The sequence below is a fragment of the Agelaius tricolor genome, unplaced genomic scaffold (assembly GCF_023055355.1).
Source record: "Agelaius tricolor isolate 1412-34295 unplaced genomic scaffold, bAgeTri1.0.p SCAF_5, whole genome shotgun sequence".
NCBI lineage: Eukaryota > Metazoa > Chordata > Aves > Passeriformes > Icteridae > Agelaius > Agelaius tricolor.
The window spans coordinates 26327451-26351747 of record NW_027269265.1 but is presented as its reverse complement, the minus strand read 5'-3'; the positions used below and the strand labels follow the sequence as shown (position 1 = coordinate 26351747).

Here is a 24297-nt window from a genome sequence, read left to right as displayed (position 1 = left end):
TTATAAGAATTCTTGATGAAAATTTCTAGTGAGAAATGGAGAACTTTTTGCAATAGACTTTAAAAACTTGTTCTGGTTCTACTACAGATGGTCTTGGTAATCTCCTTAAATTTTTTCAGTTATTTTTTGAAATCACCAAATTCTCTATAGTTGCATTTTCTTACAGTCTCTCTTATGAACAGACAGAAGCCGCAGCTGGAAGACAAGTAAAAATAATTGACTAGTGGCACAGTTGGTTCTTACCAGAATCCTCAGTTAATTATACGGTTCACTTTTGGCAGCTGATAAAGATTTCTTCCCTGAAATTGTAGATTGATTTCAGACTTGTATGCAGTCTCATTTCATTTATGAATCTTCATTAAATCTTTTCTGACTACATCACAAAAAGGAAAAAAAATCTACAAGCAAATCCAGCACCTACATGTGTCAGTCATAAAGCCAAGTCTAGAAGTAGTAAAGCTCTAAAGTCACCTTAGAATGAGAAAGAACTTTAAGCATTTGGTTTCATTTCAGTATGTCACTTTGGTAGAATAATTAGATGCATTAGTCAGTAATTGTCTGGTTATATCCTAGCTGGATTTTATATTCCAGCAGTGGATGTGGCTCCTACATTTGCCAACAGCAATATTTGATATACTTTCGAATTTTGGTGTTCATTTAACATAAGGAGATCTGGGTTTTTTGCAGTGTTTTTCTTAGCTGGGTATATGTATGGGGGTTTCTTTTACTTAGAGAGGAAGTGAAAAAGTAAAACAGAAAAAAGTGAGTATGGCAGAAGTGCAGGTGATCAAGACCCGCAACAGTTTATGTCATCAGGCATTGGGTTTTCTTTCTCACTTGCACAGAACATATGTAGTGTTCTGCAGCCCCTGTAATGAGTTTAAAATGCTTCTATCAAATGGGAAATTTGTCTTGTTTTTAGTGTATGATACTGAGTGTGGAACATATTACTTAGTTCACTAATATCTAAAGCTGTTTGTTTCTAAAATTATGATCCACTTGCTGTCAGAAGAGGCTCTATGTATTTCTCAAGGAATTTCTTTAGTGGGTGATTTTAGCCATATAGCAAATGGTTGGCTTCCTGTGTAGATACTTAGCAGGGATAGCAGAGTCCTCACAGCATACAGTACGCTAGCCCACTAACAGTGGAATATTGGAACCTTCAAATACTGTGGGTATAACAATAGAGGTTCATAGATAGAATAAAAGTTCATAGAAAGAAATAGATAGAAGCTAATAGAAAGAATCCTAGTTATAAAGCATCTTATTGTTTTCCTTATTCATTTACTTTTTTGTTACCACAGGTGAAATAAATATTTTTTTGTCTATCAGGAGTTGCATTTTACCACTGAGCACTGAAAAAAGTTAAGTTTGTCAGTAAAATGTCGCAGTGAGCCCATCAAATCGTGGGAGAAGTATGGCAGGAAAAGGGGGATGTGCAAGAAAGCAGACCTCAGTATAGAAGGGTCTGGTAGGGGAATTTGGATATGTTTCAGTGTTAGTGAAAACAGGGAAGGATGTGAATTACAGCTTGCCAATTTTCAACACACCACTGTCTAAGGCATAAAAAGGCAATTGTATTGGCTCTGAGTAGGAGCAGCTCACTGTTTTTTTCACAGAATATTCTGAAATAACATTGCCAAAATTTAAGATAACAAAAGAAGGGGAGACATAACAAAGCAGTATTTCTTCTTGACTTTCAGAAATACATTACACCTTGCCTCATGTAGATAGAACAGCTTTTTGGTCGCCTTGACATACTAGTGGCATATGAAAGCCCTGTGGATGGATGGAGCGTTAGATTGGAAGTAATAAGGTTGTGCCTGACTTACCTCCGCATTTGTAGCAGATGTTACAAATGTCATAACATGAACCTTTGGGATCAGACTGGAAAAAAAAAAGCAAGACAACAGATGTAGGCCTCTTAGTTTTACCAGCAAGTATAGTCTGACACTATATAACACTGTTCTGACTTGATGTTAATACCCTGTCCTCCTCCTGAGAACAGAACCAGTGACACCAGCCATCTCTGTAGCATTGGAGCTGTAAAGAGGTGGCAGCAGTTTTCTTTTTCAGAGGAATTTTGATACTAGTTTAAAAATAAGACAATAGAACTATTATTCCAGTAAGGGTCTTACTGTGATATCTGAGTAAGTAATCCAGACTCATCACTCATTTCTTCATGCAATTGTAATGTTTATGCATTTTTTCTGCTGGTAGAGCCAAATCTCTCGGAGTGGACATTTATCTAAAGGACTGATAAATTTCTAGGTTTTTAAGCCCTTGATTCACTCCACCTTTGTGTGTCCCTCTCCCTTGCCTTACCCATCTGTCTCTACTTTATCTTTTTCTCTTCCATACTTCTGTAGACTTTTTCCAGATCTATTTACAGCAGATGTATTTCCTGGGAAGCTTCTATCTCACTTTAATTATTTTTCTTGTCCTGTTATTGATTTGAATTGAAAGTATTTGTTTTTTGCTTTCTGCATCGTCCTCAACATGTTGGAGAGTGTATGAAGTTATTCATTCCTTCTCTTGTTTCTCACTAGTTCTTGCCAATGTTCCTGAATTTCAGGGGAGGGGAATAAAATGAATGCGGGAGTATGGGCCCTTGTAATTTTTGCCCTGTGCTTCAATTTAAAGCAGGGGTGATTCCGTCTGCCACATCACTCCCTCAGGTGCTGCCATTCTTGAACTGGAGGCTTAGCCCTCTCCCTGAAGAATTTCATTGTCAGGGAGAAGAGTGGGGGTTCTCCCGTGAAGAATTTTAATCACCCTGTCTGTAGCCCTTTTGAAGGAGGCACAATAGTTCCTATAGTAACTACTACAGTGTGGGAGAAAGGCCAGTGCTCCTGCCCCCAACCACAGATGGAGAACTCTCTTTGCTTAGATGACTGGAAATTCTTGCACAGCAAAGATTTCATCCTTTACAGTGAACAGAAAAAAAAATCTCTGAAGTAAACTCTTAAATGTACATGTGCTAATTAAGAAACAGTGCTAGTTATCAAGGAGAGAACACAAAATATACTTATTTCATTGTTGGGGTTTCTAATTTTAACTTCAAAAAGGAGGGGAAAAAAGAGATATTTATGACTTAAGAAACTTTGTCTACTCCTCCCAACCACCCTACCCCCACCCCCTAAAGAACAAATCCTGTGGGAAGGAGCAGACCTATAAACCAAATGAAGGTAATTGGAAAAGGAGCAGGCTCCTAAAACAGACGAAAACTTACACTATGACAGTCACTTATCTTGCTTCTTTTTTCCATTAATTTTGAATGTTTCTCAAGAGAAAGACATGTCTTCAAATCCAATGGTTCCAGTTCAATTAACAATTAATATTCAGCTAATATAATAACTTCTGCTTTTTGACAACATTTTAATTTGATCAATTTAGGTTATTGAAACTAAAAAAGCTATTACAAGGAAGTTTAAAAGTATTAAGCAGCTTGAATTTGAAAAGCAAGTTTTGCTAAAAATTATTTTAATTTCTGGAGCTTTTTCAGAGATGAACTACTGAAAATAATAAAGCACACCTGTAATTGTGTTGCATAATAGTTTCATTAACTAACCAGTACATTCTTGACAAATAGTAGGCTATTCCATGGAAAGTTGGTTTACTTTCTCAGCCATGGATTACCCCGTAATGAATTCATGCTCTTTACCAGTGAACAGAAGATGGATATGTAGAATCTGAGGCATTCTTGTACACAAAAATATAGATTCGAAGTGCTATTGTTAGCTTTGCAAGTTGATTATCATATATTGCATTATACATCTTACATGTAGCCCTTTGTGACAAATTTGTTCTGATACTTTATTGCTGTGATACTTCTTTGGTAATGGCACGGTGTTAATGATTCCCATAGCTTTACTAAACCAAGATAAAATACCTTCCCACATATGTTGCAGCTCCATCTAAGATTTATTTCTTCTTCCCATCTGTGAATGTGGATCAGAGACCTAAATTTTGGATCATATGATGGCTTACAGTGAGGTAACTGGTGACATAATTTAATTTCTTTGGATACCCTTTCCAAATCAGAGGGTGACACCTCTGCTTACATCATGCTGTTCATCTCTTATCTCACTTTAGATCAGCATTTGAATACACATCTTGTATACCAGATGTCCTCAACTTCTAGGCGGAGGGGTTCTCTCTTGCTGGAGATTTCTTTCAAAACTTATAATCAGTCTTAAATGGCATAGCAAGGAACAATCAATGGGAAAAAATATTCATCAAAAGGTATTAAACATGGAGTAATTTTTTTTAAAGCTTCTGTGAATGCTAGCATGCAGAAATACTGGAGGGTAATGTTGATTACACTTCATCCTTCCCTGAGATTGAATCGTCTGTTGTTCAGCTCAGCCCTGTAGTCAGCGTCTCTGTCTTTTTTAAAACACAGCTTTTAAAAATTTTCAAATTACTCATTATGTCTCATCAGAAAGCCCCAATATTTCAAGATGACATTGCACCTCTTCCAAACCACTTTGATTGCCAAATTCACCTCCATTTTCTTTCATGAACATTTGGAGTTGTTCATAGAAATCACAAGAGATACATTTTCATCTAGAATCTACGCCAAGGAAAATATGTTAGAAATTGTATTGTTATTTCAATAGATCTTTCTTTCTACTCTAAAACAACAAAAAAAAGTTATATTCTGGGAAAGAATATTTAAAAGATTATAGCTACATTCATGCTGGGAACTGTTTTGCACATACAATCATCAGACCACTCTGCTTCTTATGCTCTCTCATCTGACATTATCATGTATTTTGTTGATACCTATGGAGAAAAATATTAGCCAACCCTATGTGAAGCTGCTGTGCAATTAGCCTGATATGGTTACATATTTTGTGAATAAAGCTGGTAATTTTCTTTTTTTTGGTGGGGTGTTTATACACATTCATATTTATGTAGATCTGTTCAGTCTTTGCTAATTAAAGTCTGACTTTATTGGCAGTCATAATTAGAGCTCTTCAAGATGACCTCTATTTTTTTATAATTCTTCAGACATCAGGTTGCCTAAAAGGTTGCAGTGCAGTGGCCCTAAGTCCACCTCGGGTACAAAAAGTTGTTCTTAGAAAAATTAACACAATTTAAAAAAAAAATAGGGAGTTTGAGGCTAATTGAGAAAAAGCTTTTAGGAGAAATAAAGGTTAAGGGAAAAGATTTTTTAAGTTCAGTTTAGTTTTTAAACTATTATTAAAGCAACAGAATTTTAAAACTCTTTGTTTGAATTTTCCAAAACTTTCCACAAAAGTAGTTTATGTTGAGGGATGTCATGCAAAGTCTCACAGGAGTTTTTTAGGGGAAGCTGATAATTGTGCTCATGTGCTGTTCTTCCATTCCTAGTGATCAAAGAATACTGCTTGTGCTTTATTAGAACTCCGTCTTCACCAGTAGAAAGGCATAGGAAACATCAGTCTTTGGTCTGTACTCCCACACCTTAGGGCTGTGTTTAAGAGGAAATCCTTCATTTTCAGGATGCACAGAAATCTTTGTTAGGCAGTCTATGTTTTTCTTTTCCACGGTTTCCCACTTTTTGTAGCACAATTGCAAATGCTCTTGAGGTTGCATTAAGCATGCTTAGACTGCCCCCAAGTCACTCTGAAAGGGAGGTGGCTCTTCCTTCACCTCGTGCATAGCCAGATTAGTCATTGAGGGAGGAATTTTAAAGAGGAACTAGTGAACTGTTAGAATTTTCTTCTTTTATGGAATAATCTCATGCCAGGAATAGACATGTCAGTTTGGATAGTAAAGGTCATAGCCATGGAAAGTAAAACATTTTCATAGACAGATTCTTCTGCTCCAGCACTACAAAGTCCACATGCGAAAGCAATCTTTCTATCTTCTTGTCACTATTAAAAGTCAGTGTTTAGTATAAATATTGTTTCAACCAACTTTTTGATTAATTTGTGCATTCAGGCATTAAATGTTGTCAACTAAATGTAGGCAATACAAAATATGACTATGTGTGAAAAAGTCTATTCAGAGATGTTTGTTCATATCGCTAAAATAGGAGAAGCTTGGAAGAATTTAACCTGGGTTTGGAACTTGTTTCCATTGTGACTCCTTCTGGAGTTTGGTACAAATGCTTCAGCCTTCTCCACATCCTAATTTCCCCTGCTTCCTGTAACTCAGAAGAAGAAATTTATTTCATGCCTGCACTATTTTGTTTCTGTAAAGAGTCTGCATTTAAAAAGGGAATCCACATGAAAAAAAAAATGTGCATCCACACCTTTAGGTCTGTGAAGGTTGCTGAGCTACTTTGATTTATAGATTTTTTGAAATAAATCTTAAATCTTTTGCTTTTCAAGTTTTCTGTGAGTGGCTGAGCTGTGGCTGCTGATGGTTCCATCCACAGACTGAGAGATTTAGATGACTAGCTGTGGCTTGTGTGATGGAAACCAGTTCAGTATTTATAGTTTATGTTTTGAAATTTTAGAATAAAATAACATTGGGCCTGCTTTTTAATCCAAACATTTCAGTGTGTGTCTTCCTTTCGTCTATTGGCATGCCAACAATTCATTCAATACAAGTAAGAGGTTTTGTGCTGTGACTGGACTGCGAGATTGCCATGTTTCTGAAAGGTATCAATGTGGTGTGCACTTATATACCCAAAATAGCATATTTCTTCTGCTGCAAGTAGATATCAAGAAAATTTGAAAGCTTAAGTAAGTAAAATAATAAGACAATGACTCCAGCTGATTAAATAATTTAAGTTTTCCTTGTCTCAATATTCTTGTCTCATTCCTCAAAATATGAAGAATGATAGTTATGGAAGTGCATGAAATAAGGTACATATTTAATATTTATTAATTTATCAAAAAAGAGTTGCAGCATGGCTACCAGAAGCATAATTGTTTTCTGTGTAACTTATTATCATGGTTGTAAAATTAGGAAGTCATGAGAACCCCACACATAAATTCTATGTGTCTTGAGTTCTAGTGCTATAAAAATGTCAGTGAACCGAATGGCATGAAAGTACTACAAGATATTTGTCTATGTATATACTAGCCACAAGTATGCAGTCATCGATGGAGGATTTAACTGACAAATTTGAAAGCTTAGATCTGACCCTCTCTTGTTTTCTAGTTAACTCACTCACCTTAAAGTGATTTCATTTGAGGTATAGAACTGAGGGTCACAATTGTGAAGGACTGATGACTTACCTGTAAATGTCATTTAAGGTTCAAGATACTGTTTTAAAGAGGGCTGCACTGACTTCAGGCACTTCATTCAAATTATGATACTTAAATGCTAAAACTGTGCAATTGACACCATAGAATTGGATTCAATATGTGATGGATACACTTTAAAATGGTAACATAAGGATATGGGCAGGAAACAGAAAATTAATTGAAAGGTAAATTCCAAATGGTGGTATGTTCAGCCAATGTGTGGAAAACATGACACAGTCTAGCTGGAGGAATGAAAGGACCTAAAGGATTTCAGGGAGGGGTTGCAGGTTTACAGGTTGAGGGCTTTTTTTCGTCTTTACAATGCTGTTATGGAGACTACTATGAAGCAAATGTCTAGCAAGCCAAAACTGAATTTGGTTTTTTTTTGTTGTTGTTGTTTCTGATAGATTATAAATGAAATAACTGTACAAAGCATCATGCTGTCAGCAATCATGATCAGAATACTGAAAATCTTTACAGTGCTATATATTTTGTTTAGTCCCACAATTTAATATAAAGTTTTTCTAAGAAATACGGTCTAATACAGTCTTGTAGAGTTTTCTTTCAAGGTGTTAGTGTCTATGTCCTTGAATATGAGAAAAGAGGAGGACTTAGAAAAACCAGCTCTACAGCAGTCCCCATTTGTAATTAGGAGCTATTGCCTGAATCTATTAGCTATGAAGCCACCTGTTTGCTCAGTATCAATAGCTTAGAATTTCCTGCGAGGAAATTATATGAAACATCAATAAGAAATTATATTAGATTTTCAGGTCAATATGACTATCATTACTTGGCATTTATCTTTTCCTACTGATATCATGTTTGGCAGCCAGTATCATAGAAGACTTAGAAATTGTTGCTCTGTGGTTTGTTTCCATTCATGTTAAATTGGCCTGTTCAGTAATGGCAGTCATTCATTCTGATTGTTTTAGCAGATCCTTGATATTTCATTTTTCTTATCATACACTGTAAAGACAGCAATATGTAAAGATGGACTAGTGCTATGATGGTTTCAGAGACATTAGTCTCTCATCAGGGTCTTGGGCTGTAAATGCTTTTGTACACCCCTTAGAAGGGTGCAGAATGAACTTTGCCTCTTCTCTCTGCTGTGGATATGCTTGATTTTGTCACTAAGACAGGAAAGGGAGTTTCCTGCAGCCCTGTGCCATCTTTTCTGTGCTCTGGCTTTCTCTGTTCATGTGGAAAGGTAGCCCAGGCCTAAGAAGCCTCAGCTTACAGTAGATGGCTACATTTGGTTTTATACAGACCTAATTTCTGGCTTTGTGTTCCTGGCATACAGAGTTTAACAGAATATTAGTTTTGTGATTTCTCAGCCTTTTTTTTAGTCACTGCTGCCTCCGAAACATAACTACTGAAACTACCTATTAGTCATTTTGTACTTTTAAACTATATAATTTAGACGCTGAAATTTCAAGTACCTATTCCAGCAACTAACGTGGATATCTGGGGTACTAAAATGCTTCTCTACACTGAGGAGAACTTTGATTTGAATACTAGATATATTTATAAATGTTGTCTTTTTAATGCTGTGTTTATTTCATTTCAGTTTCAAATAATAACATGTTCAGATAAACCTCTCAGTTGTTTAGTGGAATAAACTTTCTAATTCATAAGTAATATTTAGTTCTTATCCCACATTTCAAAACATTTACAGTATGTGTAGCCTCTTTTTCAATAGTGTTTTTCACTAAATACTGCATGCTTTCATTACTGTAAGCCTACAGGGATTTGAGATATATCTGAACAAACAAGTAATTTCCAGATTCATTGGACACTTAGATAGGTTGGTTTTTAAAAATCTCCTTTTTTAGCCTACAAATTTGAGTCTTAAATTACATATTAAATTACCAAATTTATATGCCATATAGAAGGCAAAATTTAAATTAACACCGGTGTATTCAGATGCAAAACATTTACGGGGTTAATGTCAGTGATGAGGATGCATGAGACCTAAATGTGCAGACCTTGCAACATAACTGTTTTTTATTCAGTTATAGGTGCCCAGCGCAGGAGAAGTCCCAGTGCCCTTGCCATTGAAGTATTTGAATCACATTTGGGAAGTCATATATTACAGGTAAAAAAAATGGCTTTTCCAAGAAAAATCAAAATATCTATCTAGTCATATATCTGCCAATAATTTGAATAGTATTGTTGTCAGCACTTCTATTGATAAGATTTTTTTTTATGCTCATATTTCTTCTATTTTGAAAGTCTATAATTGGGAAACTGTTAATGAGAGGCAAGGCAAGTGTTATTTTAGCTGAATCACAATATCTTGTTTAGAATGGTGCAGTAGGTGTTTGCTTGCAGAATGCCTTTATGTGTTTGTGTGAGTGTGTGTACCAGCTCGTATTTTGTGGTGGTGCTTTGTCTTATGACAAGTATCAATTTAGGGTTGGGGTTTTTTTCCCCACTTTGGTTTATGAGCACTGCTTTTGTCCATGATATCCCAGTTGTCACAATTATATATCACAAATTTGGAGCAATCTGCAGAGATTAAAAAATGAACAGAAGCATGTCTTTTAGGTATCCTTAGCTGTGGGCCGAAAACTGGTCTGGTATTTGTCAAACAAGTTCGTCACATGGCACGAGTCATCATATTCCAGGAAGGCTCAATTGAAAAACAATGACCTGATGGAAACATCCTTGTGCATGATTTATTTTGTCAGGGTTACTACAGCCTTTCTTAGATTGAAGTGATCAAATGTGGAGTACAAGCAGTTAAGAAGAAAATGCGATGTGCCTTGCAGTAAGACAAACCCAGCCCTATGGAAATAAAACCCACACAGTCTTTTCTAAGTGTGGCACTGAATAACTGCTCTTTTTTAGCAATGTACACAGCTTCTCAATGCAAATATATTGTCTGGTGTATTATCTTTTGAGAGGTATGAGAGAGGTAAATTAGGATATTATCATGAGAAATATCCCACTTAATTTGAAATGATTGAGAGCTATCTCTGTACTAACTCAGCTGTAGTATTCAAAAGCACTATAGATAATGTCAGAATTTTCACGTCTTTATAAAGTTACAAAATGCAGAATGGCAACAAAGATAATTTTAGGAAAACATTAAATTAACTAGTAGAATTAATTTCTCTTCGGAACAAGAATCATGAATGAAATTATTTGCTTAGTTGTGCACTCTTAGCAGAGGTCTAGGTCAAGTTTTTGATTCTGTAAGCAAATACTTTTGTTGTAGTTATTGTGTCAGAGATTGCACCAGTATCTACAGTACTGTGTTTGCATATTAGTCAGGAACACTGCTATGTTATCTCATACATGCAGAAAAAAAATTAAGAACTAGCAATTTTATGATGTTTCAGTTTATGTAATTTCTTAGTATGTTGAGTGTGTAAACATATCATATATCCTAAAGGTATGTTTTTTGCAATATTACTTATAACTCATATATAAATAAAACCTCATTGAGACTGATTTATTTGCACTTTTTAGGTATTAAGTATGACTCTTAGAGATGAAAATGAAAAAAACCTAGGATGGCCGCTTTGAAAACTACTACTACTACTGATATTTGAGTTTTTCACTTACTATGTATTAAAACAATTAGTGACTTTCATACTTGTTTGAACTAGATTCCACTTATGGATTGTTAGGTTTTTTGGGTTTTCTTTTTGGTTTTTTTTTTGGTTTTTTTTTTTTTTACATTTTTAAAAATTGATTTGTGATTAATTAAGGTGTTTTCAGGACATAGCTTCATCATAGTACTACTAAAAAAACCCTGTATTGCACTTGTATTCTCAAAACTGAGGATTTTAAATCAAAGTTACCATTTGCCTTGTATTGAATATCTGTTAAGGTGTGGTCTTTTCAAAGATGATGCTTTTATCAATGTACTTCCATGAATCTCTCAGTTGATAATAGGCAGTTCCACCCTGATATTTGCGAGATAGACTCTTGACAATGGATAAAATTCAATATGAATTAATAGTGGTGACAGATTCATCATAATTTGTTAAGATTTTGTCTTATTTTAGCAGAGCAATCAACCCTTGGGAGGTGATGGGTCATGTATTCAAATATACCACTTCTAAACAGATCAGAATGAACTTCAAAATACTGCCTTGTGGTCTAATAGGTAGTAATATAATCACCAGAAGACAAAATGGTTTTTAAAACAAGAGTTGGATAGACTTTGTGGTGAAATTCAGTTCTAACATGTTCTCACCTAGTCTGCTACTCACAGAAATTATTTTCAAATAAGTATTGTGATAAGTATTGTTTGCAAGTGAAGTAAACGACCTTGATTATACTTTGGGAATTTTGGTTCCAGAGTCTGCTATCTGAAGAATTTGAATTAATAGTTGGTGTAATCCCTTTTGCTATTAGTATTTTGAAGACTTGGTTAAGTGTAAGCTCAGAAATTAAGGACCTCTCTAATCTTTTTAATATTTGGATACTTCAAAATTTATTGATAGACAGATATGCAGTAGATTTTTAAAAAGTGGATATAGTTTATTTAAAATAAGATTACAAAAACAGAAATGGAGGCACATCTTGTGATATTTTTATATTTTGAGTCTGCAAATAGTAGTGTCAGTAGTGTCAGTCATATCTAGGTATATATTATATACATTAGTCATGTCCATACATATTAAATCCATGTATTTATTTGTAATGCCTAGTCATCATTGAATGAAAATGCCTTCATCCATGATTTTTTTCTATTATTTAGGAATCAAATGTTTAAGTACTGCTTAATTGATGATTGATACAGGCACTAAAGTTTTTCTCCCATATGCAGTTAAGTGCAGAAAATAGAAAAGTAAAACTCTACCTGTAATGAGAAAAATAAAAGTAATTGATTTTGGTCTGAGATAGCATTTGTGCCCAGGGATCATACAGTTAAATCTGTTCTGTTAATGGCAGACTTCATCAACTCCAAAAATAGTCAATGTACCATTACCTTTACATAAATTTGAGATGAAAAATTGAATAAGGCATCTTTGCATGTGTCCTTTGTCCAAATCTAGATATACAAAGAGGCTTATACTTTGCTTACATATGAAATCCAACCCTTGTGCACATCCTCATGGTGAGAGTGGTGAGGCTCTGGCACAGGCTGCCCAGAGAATCTGTGGCTGCCCCATCCCTGGCAGTGCTCAAGGCCACATTGGATGGGGCTCTGAGCAATTTGGGACAGTGGAAGGTGTCCCTGTCCATGGCAGGGGGGTTGCAAGTAGGTGATCTTTAATGACCCTTTTAACCCGAATCAGTCTAAAATTGTGTGAGTCTATGTCAAAAAAATCTCCAAGCCACTGCTGATTGCTGTATATCATGCTGAAGAGATTCCCAGTCGTAGGTTTGAAGCCAAAGGTACTATCCACTCTGTGCTTGTGGAAAAAAAGACCACAAAAGATGACTGCTCAAACACTATTACATCAGAATCTTTATGTCAGTGTAATGTCTTTTAAATGTTTTCCAAGTAAAATCACCTGAATTATGAATAGTAGAGTGGAACGTAATGGAGTAGAAAAGTAGAAAATGGCAATATGTTAATTTATTTTTGACAACATTTTTGATTTGCCAAATTATAGGCTTTGTTTTTCTTGTCTTGTACATTCTTTTTCTTCTGAAAAGTGGTGTTATAATGAGAATAGATATCTTCTGTTTTATATTTCTGTATATATATCTGTCTATCAACTAAATCCAGCAAAAACATTATTTCTGGTACCTACCTAAAAATTTCGTTTAAATTGGTTGTAAAAATTAGCAAGATTTTCATCAATTTTTCAGGATCTCTGGATTTTTTTTTCTGTAACTTCATTGCAATTGAGAAGGTGTGAAAAAGGGTCAGTAACCCCATAGTCTTCTTATAATCAGGAATGATCAGGAAATGTAGAACTAAATATAGAGAAAAGGGAAAGTTAGTGAATATATTTGCATATGCAAATTAGCTTAATTGATACTGCTTGCCTCTACAGGGATTTTTCATTACAAACTGGAGTGCTACATTGTTCAGCTCATATTGAGTAATTTAGTAACTAATGAGACCAGTTTGCACTAATTTGCATATGATAAATGAGCTTAATTGCAGTAAATAACTTGGAGGCATAATTACTTAATTTTCCTGTGTTGCATGGCTTTTAAGTTCACGTATGAACAACTCAAGATAATTTTGCATATTTAAATTAGTTGCTTTTAAAATTCTTGAACAAAAAAGAACACACCTTACAATTTGAACAGTAAAACAATTAAAAGTATAATGTACATTATTTTCAAAAAAAATTAATATTTTGAAAATATATGTTTCTTCCTTTAAAAACATCAGTGCCTTTTTAAAAACTAAATATTTGGAATTAATCACAATGAAGTAGCTTTAAAGTCAGGCTAGGATGGAAAGATGGTATAAGTAATAATAATAGGAGTGTGTATCTGAACTATAGCGAGCAGTACACATTTTGTCTTTCTGCATACAAGAGTGATAACTTTCATAATTGCATTCTTTGCTTCAGTAGTGCCTATTCAACTGTTAAGAAACTAACACTTTCATATAGCATTATGTACATATTACATACACAGTAACTTGGACACTAGTTGTCTTAGATCATCTATACTGTGCTACCTCATTTTGTGTCAAGAAATCCTTATATTGGACAGATACTGAAGTGTCAGTGCAATAAAAAGTGTATCCTTTTCTTCATTTTGTGGACATGTTCCACAAAATGTGAGCACTGACAACTCTTATGATGTAGATTTTTACAATGAGTTTCAAAACACACAAACAAAAAAACAAAACAAAACATAATCCAAAATCAAACTAATGGGAAGATCATAGTCAATTTCTGCCATGTCCCTAAAGTTACTGCACATTAGATAACTTTGATACATTTGATAGAATTGAACTACTGAACTAGACAGAGAAAAAAGCCAACTACCAATCTCATTTATTCCCATGGCAAGATCTGTTGTGCACCCATGATTTACAAGTGCATGACAATTACTGAATTCTCCTCTGTTCCATAAAGGTCCCCACCTATCTTCCTAGAAGCTGGAAGACTTTTTGAATGTTATCTTGGAAAATTTACGAGACTTGCAGTTCCTTTTCACTTTGTGCTGTACCTTTCTCTCCCATTAAGTATTTTGTGGTGAAGTATTTTGAAGTATTTTCTCTTTTGCAAAGTAATTGCAGTATCAGATTCAATGAGAGAAGAAAAATCAGATTCCCATTAAGATCTGAGGAAAAGCAACCTCAGTGAAAACAATCTGGGTTGTTATTCTTCATTGAATCAAAAGTCGCAAACTACAAACCACTTAGCTTTAATGAAGTGGTTAACAATGTACAGAGGATAGCTGTAGTAGACGTCCAGTTGTGTCCCAGACGACCCCACAAAGTCATCTGAAATATGCACAAGGCCTGTAAACCCTTGTTTTACTTCCTAGAAACCTCTGTATCACCACAGCCTTGATCATGGAATGTCATCCTAGAATGGAGCAGAATTTGAGCTACCTGGAAGCTAGAAATGGCTCGAATGCTGCAATTTGACTTTATCCCATGCAGTAGTCCCAGACTTTTCAAGCATGAAATGCAGTCTTGGTTCACATGCTTTTCACTCCACTGGAAGCCTCTGATTGGGGATGGAACTTCATGGAAGACTTAATTGTCTCTTTACCTTCATCCTATAGAGAAGCCATTTACTACTAAACCCATTGATATTATTTTAGCTTTTCTTTATTTAAAGTCAATAAATAAGCAAACCACCCTCATCCTATGGATGTAAGAAGCCTAATGAATTGCTAGTATTGTGAACAATTGAATAATGCCTCTCATCCTAATAGTTTGATATTTTCTAACAATTTTTATTAATGTATCCAATAGTGCAATAACAGGACTAACACAAAACTGTACAAATATAATCTGTTTGTCAATTTAGTATAGTACTGTGCTTCAGAGAGGGGCCCTTATTAATTGTGAGGTAAATGTGCAGGTGAATACAATTTCTGTGGCTTCTAGTGAATCATTCCCGGTGATGCCAGTACCATACAGAGTAGCTGAGTCATTGGTTTGTTTTCTGGAGTATGTCAGATGAGCTAAAAATTCTCAGGAAAGAGGAAAATTAATGTCTCTTCACTCCAAGGGAGAACTCTAACAATCTTCTGTTTGCAGGTAGCTAGTACCCCATCCACCTGCACTTCTAAAGTGAAGTAAAGCTGTATCTACAGTTGTGCTCAAAGGGCTGATCCCATCCACCTCTTCGAGCTGTGTAATAGTTGCAAATAACAGATTGAACCATGTTTGTGATACTCTCAGAAGTACTCAGGGTCACAGGAATGATCAACTGAATGCAAACAAAGATTGTTAATATCTCAGTAGTTACAAAATAAAAGGTTTTTTCCCCATCTTCAGCCAGAAAAATTGGAAGTTGTTATCAGGAAAATGTTTTCACATACTCCTCAAGTTAATGCTGTTTTATCATCCAGTTTGTAATTCAATGTTATCAAACACAGAAGGTGTAGAATGAAATACCAAATTTGAAGGGAACTTTCATACCATTTCTCTGTTGTCCATATGGGTCTTGTCCTCCATTCTTGCCATGATTTTTGTAGAATTATAGACCTACTTTTTGGAACAAGGGTACTCTATCAAACTTTCTATACAAAAAAAGTGGAGAGAATTCACTCTACAGTTTCCCTACAGTATTTAATCATGTTTGGAAGATGTTGCTATTAATCCATAATAACTAGACTAGAATATACTGAGACAATGACACAATTCATTTTTGAAAAAAATCATTTTGCTGGAGAGTGTATGAGTAGAGGTCTCCATACATTATAAATATGTGTGTTGAGCATGCAACCAGTTTAGACTGGGAAAATTTTGTGAAAATGTCTATTTAAGGCAAATTAGAGAACAGTAAAGAGAGCAAGTTATTTACACTTTTGCAGTAGTGAACAATTGTGGATGGTACAGGACTTGGACACAATTAACAGTGTAATGGAGAAACAGAACCTTCTCCTGAAGGGAGAAAAGTACCCAATACTTTGCCTTGGAAGCCCATTGTTAGTTATGTATTAAAATCAGCCAAGCAGTATGAATAATCATAAGTGAATTAGATACAAAGTTCTAATTTTTTCTTTCCCCACAAATGTTGTGTAAAACTTTGTAGTGTTTTAATTAAATAGAGGCAATACAAAAAAAAAGAAGTTGACTGGCTAGGCTGTAGTTGAGTGGAAGTCTCATTTCTTCCAATATTTGAATTATTATAGGGAGTCCCATCTGACAAGAAAATTTAAAAAGTGGGAAAAGAGACAGGAAGTGTTGGAGTGCTATAAAATATTAGGGAGAAGATTTATCTTCTCATTTACTATTTTCAGTCATTCTGAATATTACATAATGAGGTTCTCTCTGTATAACACTAGTCAACACAGAAATGGTGACACAAGACTAAAGGTGAGGAAGCAGCAGATGGTAGTACTGATGGAGGATTTTTCCAGGCTGTAAAAGGTGTCAGGAGAAAAGACTTCTACTGGCTTGGAAATTTGAGAAGGGCAATTGCTAATGATGATGTCAGTGGTACACTTTCTGAGAATGAAGAAGACTGTTCAGCTTCTTGTCTGCATTGGGTTAAAGGGGTAGACTACTGACTGACATCTGTTAGCATGTGTCAAAGGCAGACGAAAAGAGGAAAATGTGAAAAGGCTGACAAAACTAAGGATCTGTGGGAGAGCACAGATCTGTGCTGTCTGAAAGTAAAAATTTTTGGGATGAAGTAGAGGTTAAGTTATGCATCAGTAGCCAAAAATAAAGTGGAAATTAAATAGATTAATTGAGAGGAAATGTGGTTGCAGATCAAACCACTCAGCAAAGTGATGCTAAACTTTCTATTGGTGAAGAGCAGTACATAAATGCAATGAGACAGAACAAGTACAGAGTAAATCAGAACTGAAGGTTTGTAGATCATATAAAAGTTCTATGAGAGAATGATTTCTATAGGACATATATTGAGTCTACTTTGTGCATTTAAATTTTGAATCTGAACCTCCTAATTTTCAAGTACAGCCTATATTTATGAGTTTTCTTCCTGACATTAAGTGGCATCCAGAGAGTTTGGGTACAAAACCAAAGGGAACACCAAATGCTGTCAACAAAATGCAGTCCAGAAATTGAACAAAGGGGAAGAAAAGGCATTTATTTAATCTACATCTCTATCCAAAATCAAAAGCATTTAGTATGCAGCCATGTTTTCTCTAGAATAGTTGATTATTATAGAGTTCAACTTAGTGATCCCAAAACAGAGATATAATAGTAAGAAATGGGATGCTGTAGTGCCTTTGTATAAATTGAACAATGATGGATTTATGATTTAAGAGCTTGTATATATCCTGATGAAAGTATAACTTTTCTAGAAAAGATACAATTCTAAGTGGACAGGACCAAAGAATATTAAATTAGGAACAAAATCTTAAAAAAAACCCCAAAAAGCTACAACAGCGAGAGGAGAATATCAGCATACTAAATGCTGTATTGAGGAGATAGGCACACAATCTGCTTGGAAGCAGTAATTTGGGGTGGCATGAAATGTGTGTTTATTATGTTCAAACACCACACCCAAACACAGTGTAAAGGCAGGAAGTCAGTGTAAATGCTGAAATGTTGTGAAAAGAGTCATAGGACTCTGGTAAGAAAAGGTCACTATCTTACTTTGCAGTGTGCTTTTCCAGGAATGAGGCATCTCCAGTAGCTACTTTCCCTTTATGATTTGAGGATAATGCTATTTCATCTTACTGCTTCTTTCTATAGATTTCTATAAAATCTACCTAGGAATCTGTTCATGCTTGATCAGCAATCACTCCTCAAGTACTTTGTAGATTGACAGTCTTCTCAGATCGTACTCTTGTCATAAAAGGGCAAACTCTTATACTTGATGTTAATTTATTTAGAAATTTAGAAATCTAATTTCGCATTTTGTACTAGTTTAAGTGATTCAGGGTAAAGATAAGTATTTGAAGCTGAAAGTAGGCAGAAAAAGCTCTCTTAGAAATTTTAATGTTGTGGGCCTCTACTCACTGTTAGATGCTCTTTTGCACTTTAAACATGTGTAAATGCCACTGCATGCTATGATATGGCTCTGGTGTTACACAGGTTTAAATTATAACAGAGGTTAACTTGATACATTGCATGATTCTAAAAAGGGCTAGGAACAAAGGCTAGATCAGAATCTGAAAAGGTTAAAGGAGTTGCACAGACAGCCCTGTTACAAAGGACATCTCAGGTCCATTAGCTGGAACACATAGCAAGAGAATTTCCTGGGTTCAGGAGACTCAAAAGGTGCTAATTTGCATACTCCAATTTGTCCCAGTCATAGCAAATGCATCAGATTGACTCCATAAGGGCAGGGCTTTCAATCTGGACTTATGGCAAAGGTAGAGCATCTGAGCACTTGCTGCCCAAGGGGTTATATGCTAAAAGGAGACTGGGGAGGTGTGGGAAACAGCAAATTGTTTTGCAATTGGAGCTTGGAGCAGTACACTTAAACCTGCATTTCATATGGCAACTGTACATATAGAAGCAGGCAGTTTCATTTAATAAAAAAATATTTGATCTGAGCAGGACATGTACACATACAGTGATGTGTCATTTAATTCCTGAGAAACTATTTGAAGAAAATGACATATCTCAGCCCTGTTTGCTGACCATTTTGTTGTCACCTGCTGAGTGTTGTCATTTCCATAGCCAGTGGGCTGTATTGAATCCAACAGAGGGAATAGGTCATTAAAAGAAATGGAGGAGTTTGTGCAGCCTGTAGAAGCTGAAGGAGGATTTTTTTTTCCTGGTACATCAACAGAACTTTATTGGAGTCTGAATTCAGCTATGATTTGGGGTTTTGCCTTATATTTCTCAGAAGTAAGGTGGCTTGAAAAGTATAGACAGCATAAACTAATGTGTGGGTTCACCAGGAAGAATTATACCTTCTATGATGTTTGTAAAGATATAGGTGAGGGCAGTAAGTGTCCTTGTTTCAGAAAACTTTTTTCATTTCTTTTCAGTCACAGCATTTATCAAGAAAGGAAAAGTGTTGATTTTATATAAATAAATAAAAATGGGGAAAAGTATATTTCATGGGCATGCTGAGCAAGTTAACTGGTATTTTTCTTCACTTTTCTGAAAACATTGATGACAGTTTCAAAGATTTCAAATATTTCTCATTTTAGGTCTTATAAAAAAGAAACCACTAGAAATAGGCTTTAAACAACATTCATACTCCTCTGCAATGGATGTGAAGGGCAGCACTCTGTGCCCTCTTTTTACCTGGGAGCTGGGAAAGGGTAGGGTTTTATTCTGCTTACAGAAAACTTTAAATGAATCACGGACAGCTGAGATTCATGTGAATGCTATTGTTTAAGGCTGCTTTTATCTCTGACTAATTTCATCATATCAGGTATCTGCTAGTCACTTTTTGTTTGTTTGCTTGTTTGTTTGTTTCCAACTGTGAGGCCTAAATAAATAGAAAATTAAATATTGACATGGAATCTTTGTGTTCAAACTTCCCCAGTGCTATAAAAACTGAAGATTTAGTTCTGTTTTTCCTGAATTTACTTGGAAGGTGCAACCACCTTTACAGACTTTTAAGTACATAACATTTAAGGAAATACAAATATTGTTGAAATAAATGAGTCAGGCTTGTAGAGCATGCTCTCTGTTCTGAAGTGTATTATCTCAAAAGTTGATTGAATGGTTGTTTCTATTAGTTGCTGCTAAAATGTCATTGTATTAGAATTTCTACCTGTACAGAAATTATAAAAAGGAGTATGGAAAAAAAGATAACATTTCTACAAGTGAAGCAGTTATGTGTAATTACATGGTATCACATTTAGGCACACACACTCACACGCACCTAAAAAGGTCACAAAAGCTGCAAATTGGGGCTGGACTCTCTTCGTTAATTATGCACAGCACTTAACCAATGAATTTTCTCCTTTTATAGTTCTTCCATATTAAGGAGATTCCTATTTAGATATGTACCATTTTAGATTACTGTACAACTATACCTCTTTGATAGTCTCACAGAATTCACGTTTGATTTAATGCATTGTAAATTGTATCCTACATATTTATTATAGCTAGGGATTTAAAGTGTGTATCATTGGCTTGCTTTGCACTTTGTATTTGTTATTCTGTTCTTCCCTTCAATTGTATCTTCTGCTCAACATGAAGATTTTAATCATTATGATTTTGTTCTTTTGGGTTTTTTAGCACAGATGTGGTGGATTGGCTGCCTTTGCACACTTGAAGGAGAAAGAAAAATTTGGGATGGGTGTATGTCTGTGTCTAGAATTCAGAAGTCCCCCTCACAATGAAGAGAGTCCTACAATAGAGAATAGCTGTTGTAGAGGACACCTTAGATGTAGGGCTGTCTCCTAGCCCATTGATAGAGCCACTTGGCTTTTTGCTATTCCAAAAATAACATCAGGTGAAAAGATTTGAAGGGGCAAACTGATACCTAGAGAGGCTACCTGGAGCAGAGGCTGGGCAGAGTTAAAGGAATAAAGTAGGTTTTTATTAGAAAGGCCTTCAAAGGATACACCTTGGGCAGTACAAGAGCCTGGCCATGGCTCTACCTAAGATGGACAACTGGTCATGAATTTTCACACTTTTATAAGTTTTGGTCCATTTAAATGCTGGGGTTAATTGTCCAATTACAGCTTCAGGCTATGAAGTCCCAACCTCACAGACTGCTCTCCTGAATTTGCTGTTATTTATACTTTTTGGGCCTGAAGCTGCAAGGGTGTCCTTGGTTCTCAGACTGGAAAAGGATTGTTTTGTCCAACTAAACTGTGAGGAGAATTTGCTGACACTTTATATAAGGTTCAGAGTTACACACTAAGGCTGCACAGAATCTGAAAAATATGAAAGCCAAAACTTAAGGCATCACAAAACCAGGTTGTCAGCTGTCTTTAGGCTAACAGCAAATGCTTCTTAGTCCACAGCATAAAAAAGTGTTAGTTTTGTTGAAAATTAATGAAACAAAGTCAGTGTTTTAGTGTAGCCCTGATATGTAATAGACATGTAGTAGAGAATCTCAGATTTCCTCTGTACAGTCTCAAAGAAGGTCACTTACAGGTGAGATTTATATTGAAAGTTGGGACTCAGTGTCTCAGTATTCAAAGCAACCGAACTTTTACATTAAAAGAAATTATTTCTGTTATGGTTTAGAATTTTGAATCTTAATTATAGACAGTATATGGTCAGCATGTGATTCTGAAAATAAGAGTAAGCCCTCTGTTAATTTTGAGAAAATGTTTGGGACTTGAAAAAGTATCACTGAGACTGACTGTCCTGCTAAACTTACTGTCTCTTTTTTGTTCTCTCTCTCTCAAATAATTTTTACATTTACATGTCTGAAACAGTAATGATCAAGGCAGTGGTTTTCATCCTTTACAAATTATGTAGTCAAGCAGAATCAAATGCTTAATATGATTCAAATTTTCAGGGATATAATGTTGTATTAGTGTGTCAAAGTAAGAAAAAAATACTTGGTTTTGTTTAGTATAAACCCAAGCTTAACATCCTCAAAATGAAAACCAGTTTTTGCATTTAATTTCTTGTGGTTATTAATTGTTATGTTTTGCAACTGGCACGAAGGTAACTTAGAGTATTTTAGTTAAACACGTAGTTATAGGCTCCTAAAGCTGTGCCTGTGAAAGATTGAACCCCTATGTCAACTGGCTAACAGGAGATAATGCACCTTCCTGTAGAAAGACCTACTCTTGTCAGTGGCATTGCATTGTGGCCGTTGTTGGGATTCTTATTTGTGTTTACTTAAGATTCCACACATTTGCATTTTAGGCCACATAAGGCTGGGCACACGCTGTAGGAGAGGAAGGGGGTTGCTGCATGTCTGCTCCGTGCACGTTGAGGCTACTGGCTTTGTACTGCCCCCCACACTTGCAGTGTCTGCCAAGGCCAATTAGCAGCATTTGGCTCTCATTCTACAAAAGTTCCCCCAGCTCCCAGATAGATTATTCCTGATGAGGGTATAAATTATCTACATGTAGGAGGCTTGGCATGAAGTGATTGTAGCTGCTATTGCTGGATTTAGAAGTGCATATACCATTAAACCTTATTCTAGAATGAGATTCATGGATAGGCTCTGGTTTTGGTAGACTCCAAATCTGAACAGAAAGTAGCCTTTCTTATTTCTTGCCTAAGGACATTTTATTTCTTTTAGTTTCAAGAATGTGCCTGCCAGGGTGACCCATGCAAATATCTAAGTAGGTGTTGATAGTATTTTGTAAAATTTTTACATAGGTTTTGTTTGTTGTTTTATTTTTTTACGATTACAGAGCATTTTAATGATGTGTGTTTTCTTCTTCATAAAAATGTCTTTCTGGTCATTCAAATCTTACACTTGCAATCCCAGGTAGTATATCTAGAAATAAAAAGTTGTTTAGGATTAAAAAGTAATGGATGGTATCAGCATAACTTCCTAGCCACTAGACAGGAAATGAACATTTACACATTCTACAGATTCGCTGCACCTTCAAGATTTAATCATCTATGCTGAAATCACCAGGAACAGTAGAAATACTGGAATTAGATGTGTAGTGGCCTATCAAAGCATTGAGGGATGCCTACTATGCTCAGATAGTACTCCTTAACAGAGAGGAACCACTGAGTAATCCACAAAACATGACTACAGGGCAGCAGCAGGCTGACCCACAACAGACAGACAATCGGGTTTATCAGCACAGCCAGAAGCAGGGCCAGAAAAGGCAAGCTGACATCCAGATGCCAGTGATACAGGCATCCTACCCAGACTTGGGCATATGGGTCCTGCATCTGTCAGTGTTACACCAGCAGTTGGCTCCCAACCTGGAGCAGGTTCTCTATTCCCCAGGAGTTAGAGATCCCAGCCAGCACAGTCACTGAATGGATAAGCCAAGTCTTCTGAAGCAGTGCTGTTATGTTTGAAAGGCCAATTTAGGTCGAAAGAAGTCTCCTGTGAGACTGTATGAGGGCTCTTTCCATTCATGGCAAGATTTTGATGCATAAGGTTTTCTGCTTATGCAGGCATGTAAAAAGCAGCAGCACAGTGAGGGAAATAAGAGTATTTTTTTAAATGCCAAAAGAAAAAGAATATATCTGAAAAGACTGAATTTACAGGTGTTTGTTTTTTTTTCCTATGTGGAGAAGCAACTTTGTTAATATTTACCTGCTCGTTCTCCTGGGAGAATTGGTGTGGGTTCCTGAGTCAGCCTTGATCTCCAGAAACCCTGAAATAACTTCTCTTTAACAAAGTTCTCTTCCCATACTGTCCCAGTTTCATAAACTCTATGAAGGCTAAATCCATTTGTGCCACACTGAGCAATCTCAGAGAGTGAGAAAATCCTGTAACAGAGATATGGGCTTCTGCCTCCCCACTCCCTCAGTATTTTCTCCTTCAGCAATTCAAAAATAATAATAAAAATAAAGATTTTTTTTATCCTGTACTGCTTTTCACTTATTTAAGTTAATGGAGGGCTGTCTTCCAAAGAGTTTGAAATGGAAGAATGAACACTCGACACCAAGAAGCATCAAGGACACTCTAGGACTAAGAAATTTAGCATTGGATTCTTTACATGATGAAGCTGTCAAAGAACTTGGAAACTACACTTAAACCATCCTCTTTAATTGCCTATAATCTCCTTCAGGGGAGGATGTATACATGATTTGAACATTAATTCCTTGCCTGACATAGATCCTTATACTAAATTCACTGTAAGCATTCTGTGGTCTAGATGCCAGAGATGAATTTACCCTTGAATAATCTAGGTATTTCTTCACAGAGAGAGAGGAGTAGGCTGTGAACATGGACACATGCTGTTTTTATCAGCTCTCCTGCACAGCTTTGCTGGTTTGGTGGTTTTTTTTTTTTGAAAACTTCTGGTCAGATCCTTCTAATACAGAATTCAAATGGCATATATGGATTCTTGTGAGCTGATCTTCTAAGTCTAGAGGGCTGTAGAAGTCTCCTGTGTTCTAAAAAGGGAATGGTACTGCAAGGATTTCTGACATTGAAGCATGTACCTCATAGTTCTTTAAATAAAAAGTAGTTGTCCTTTAAAATAAGTTGGCAATAATTCCTAATTC

General features: G+C 35.7%; 1 protein-coding gene across 4 annotated transcripts in view; it reads left to right on the top strand.

Annotated features, from left to right (window-relative positions):
- Nucleotides 1-24297, top strand: part of NPAS3 (neuronal PAS domain protein 3) — a 593897-nt gene that overhangs the window by 290355 nt on the left and 279245 nt on the right. For all 4 annotated transcript variants that reach the window (XM_071426922.1, XM_071426923.1, XM_071426926.1 and 1 more), the window contains one exon: nt 9200-9282. In XM_071426922.1, the coding sequence (XP_071283023.1) occupies nt 9200-9282 (83 nt within the window). The remainder of the gene's footprint in view (nt 1-9199; nt 9283-24297) is intronic.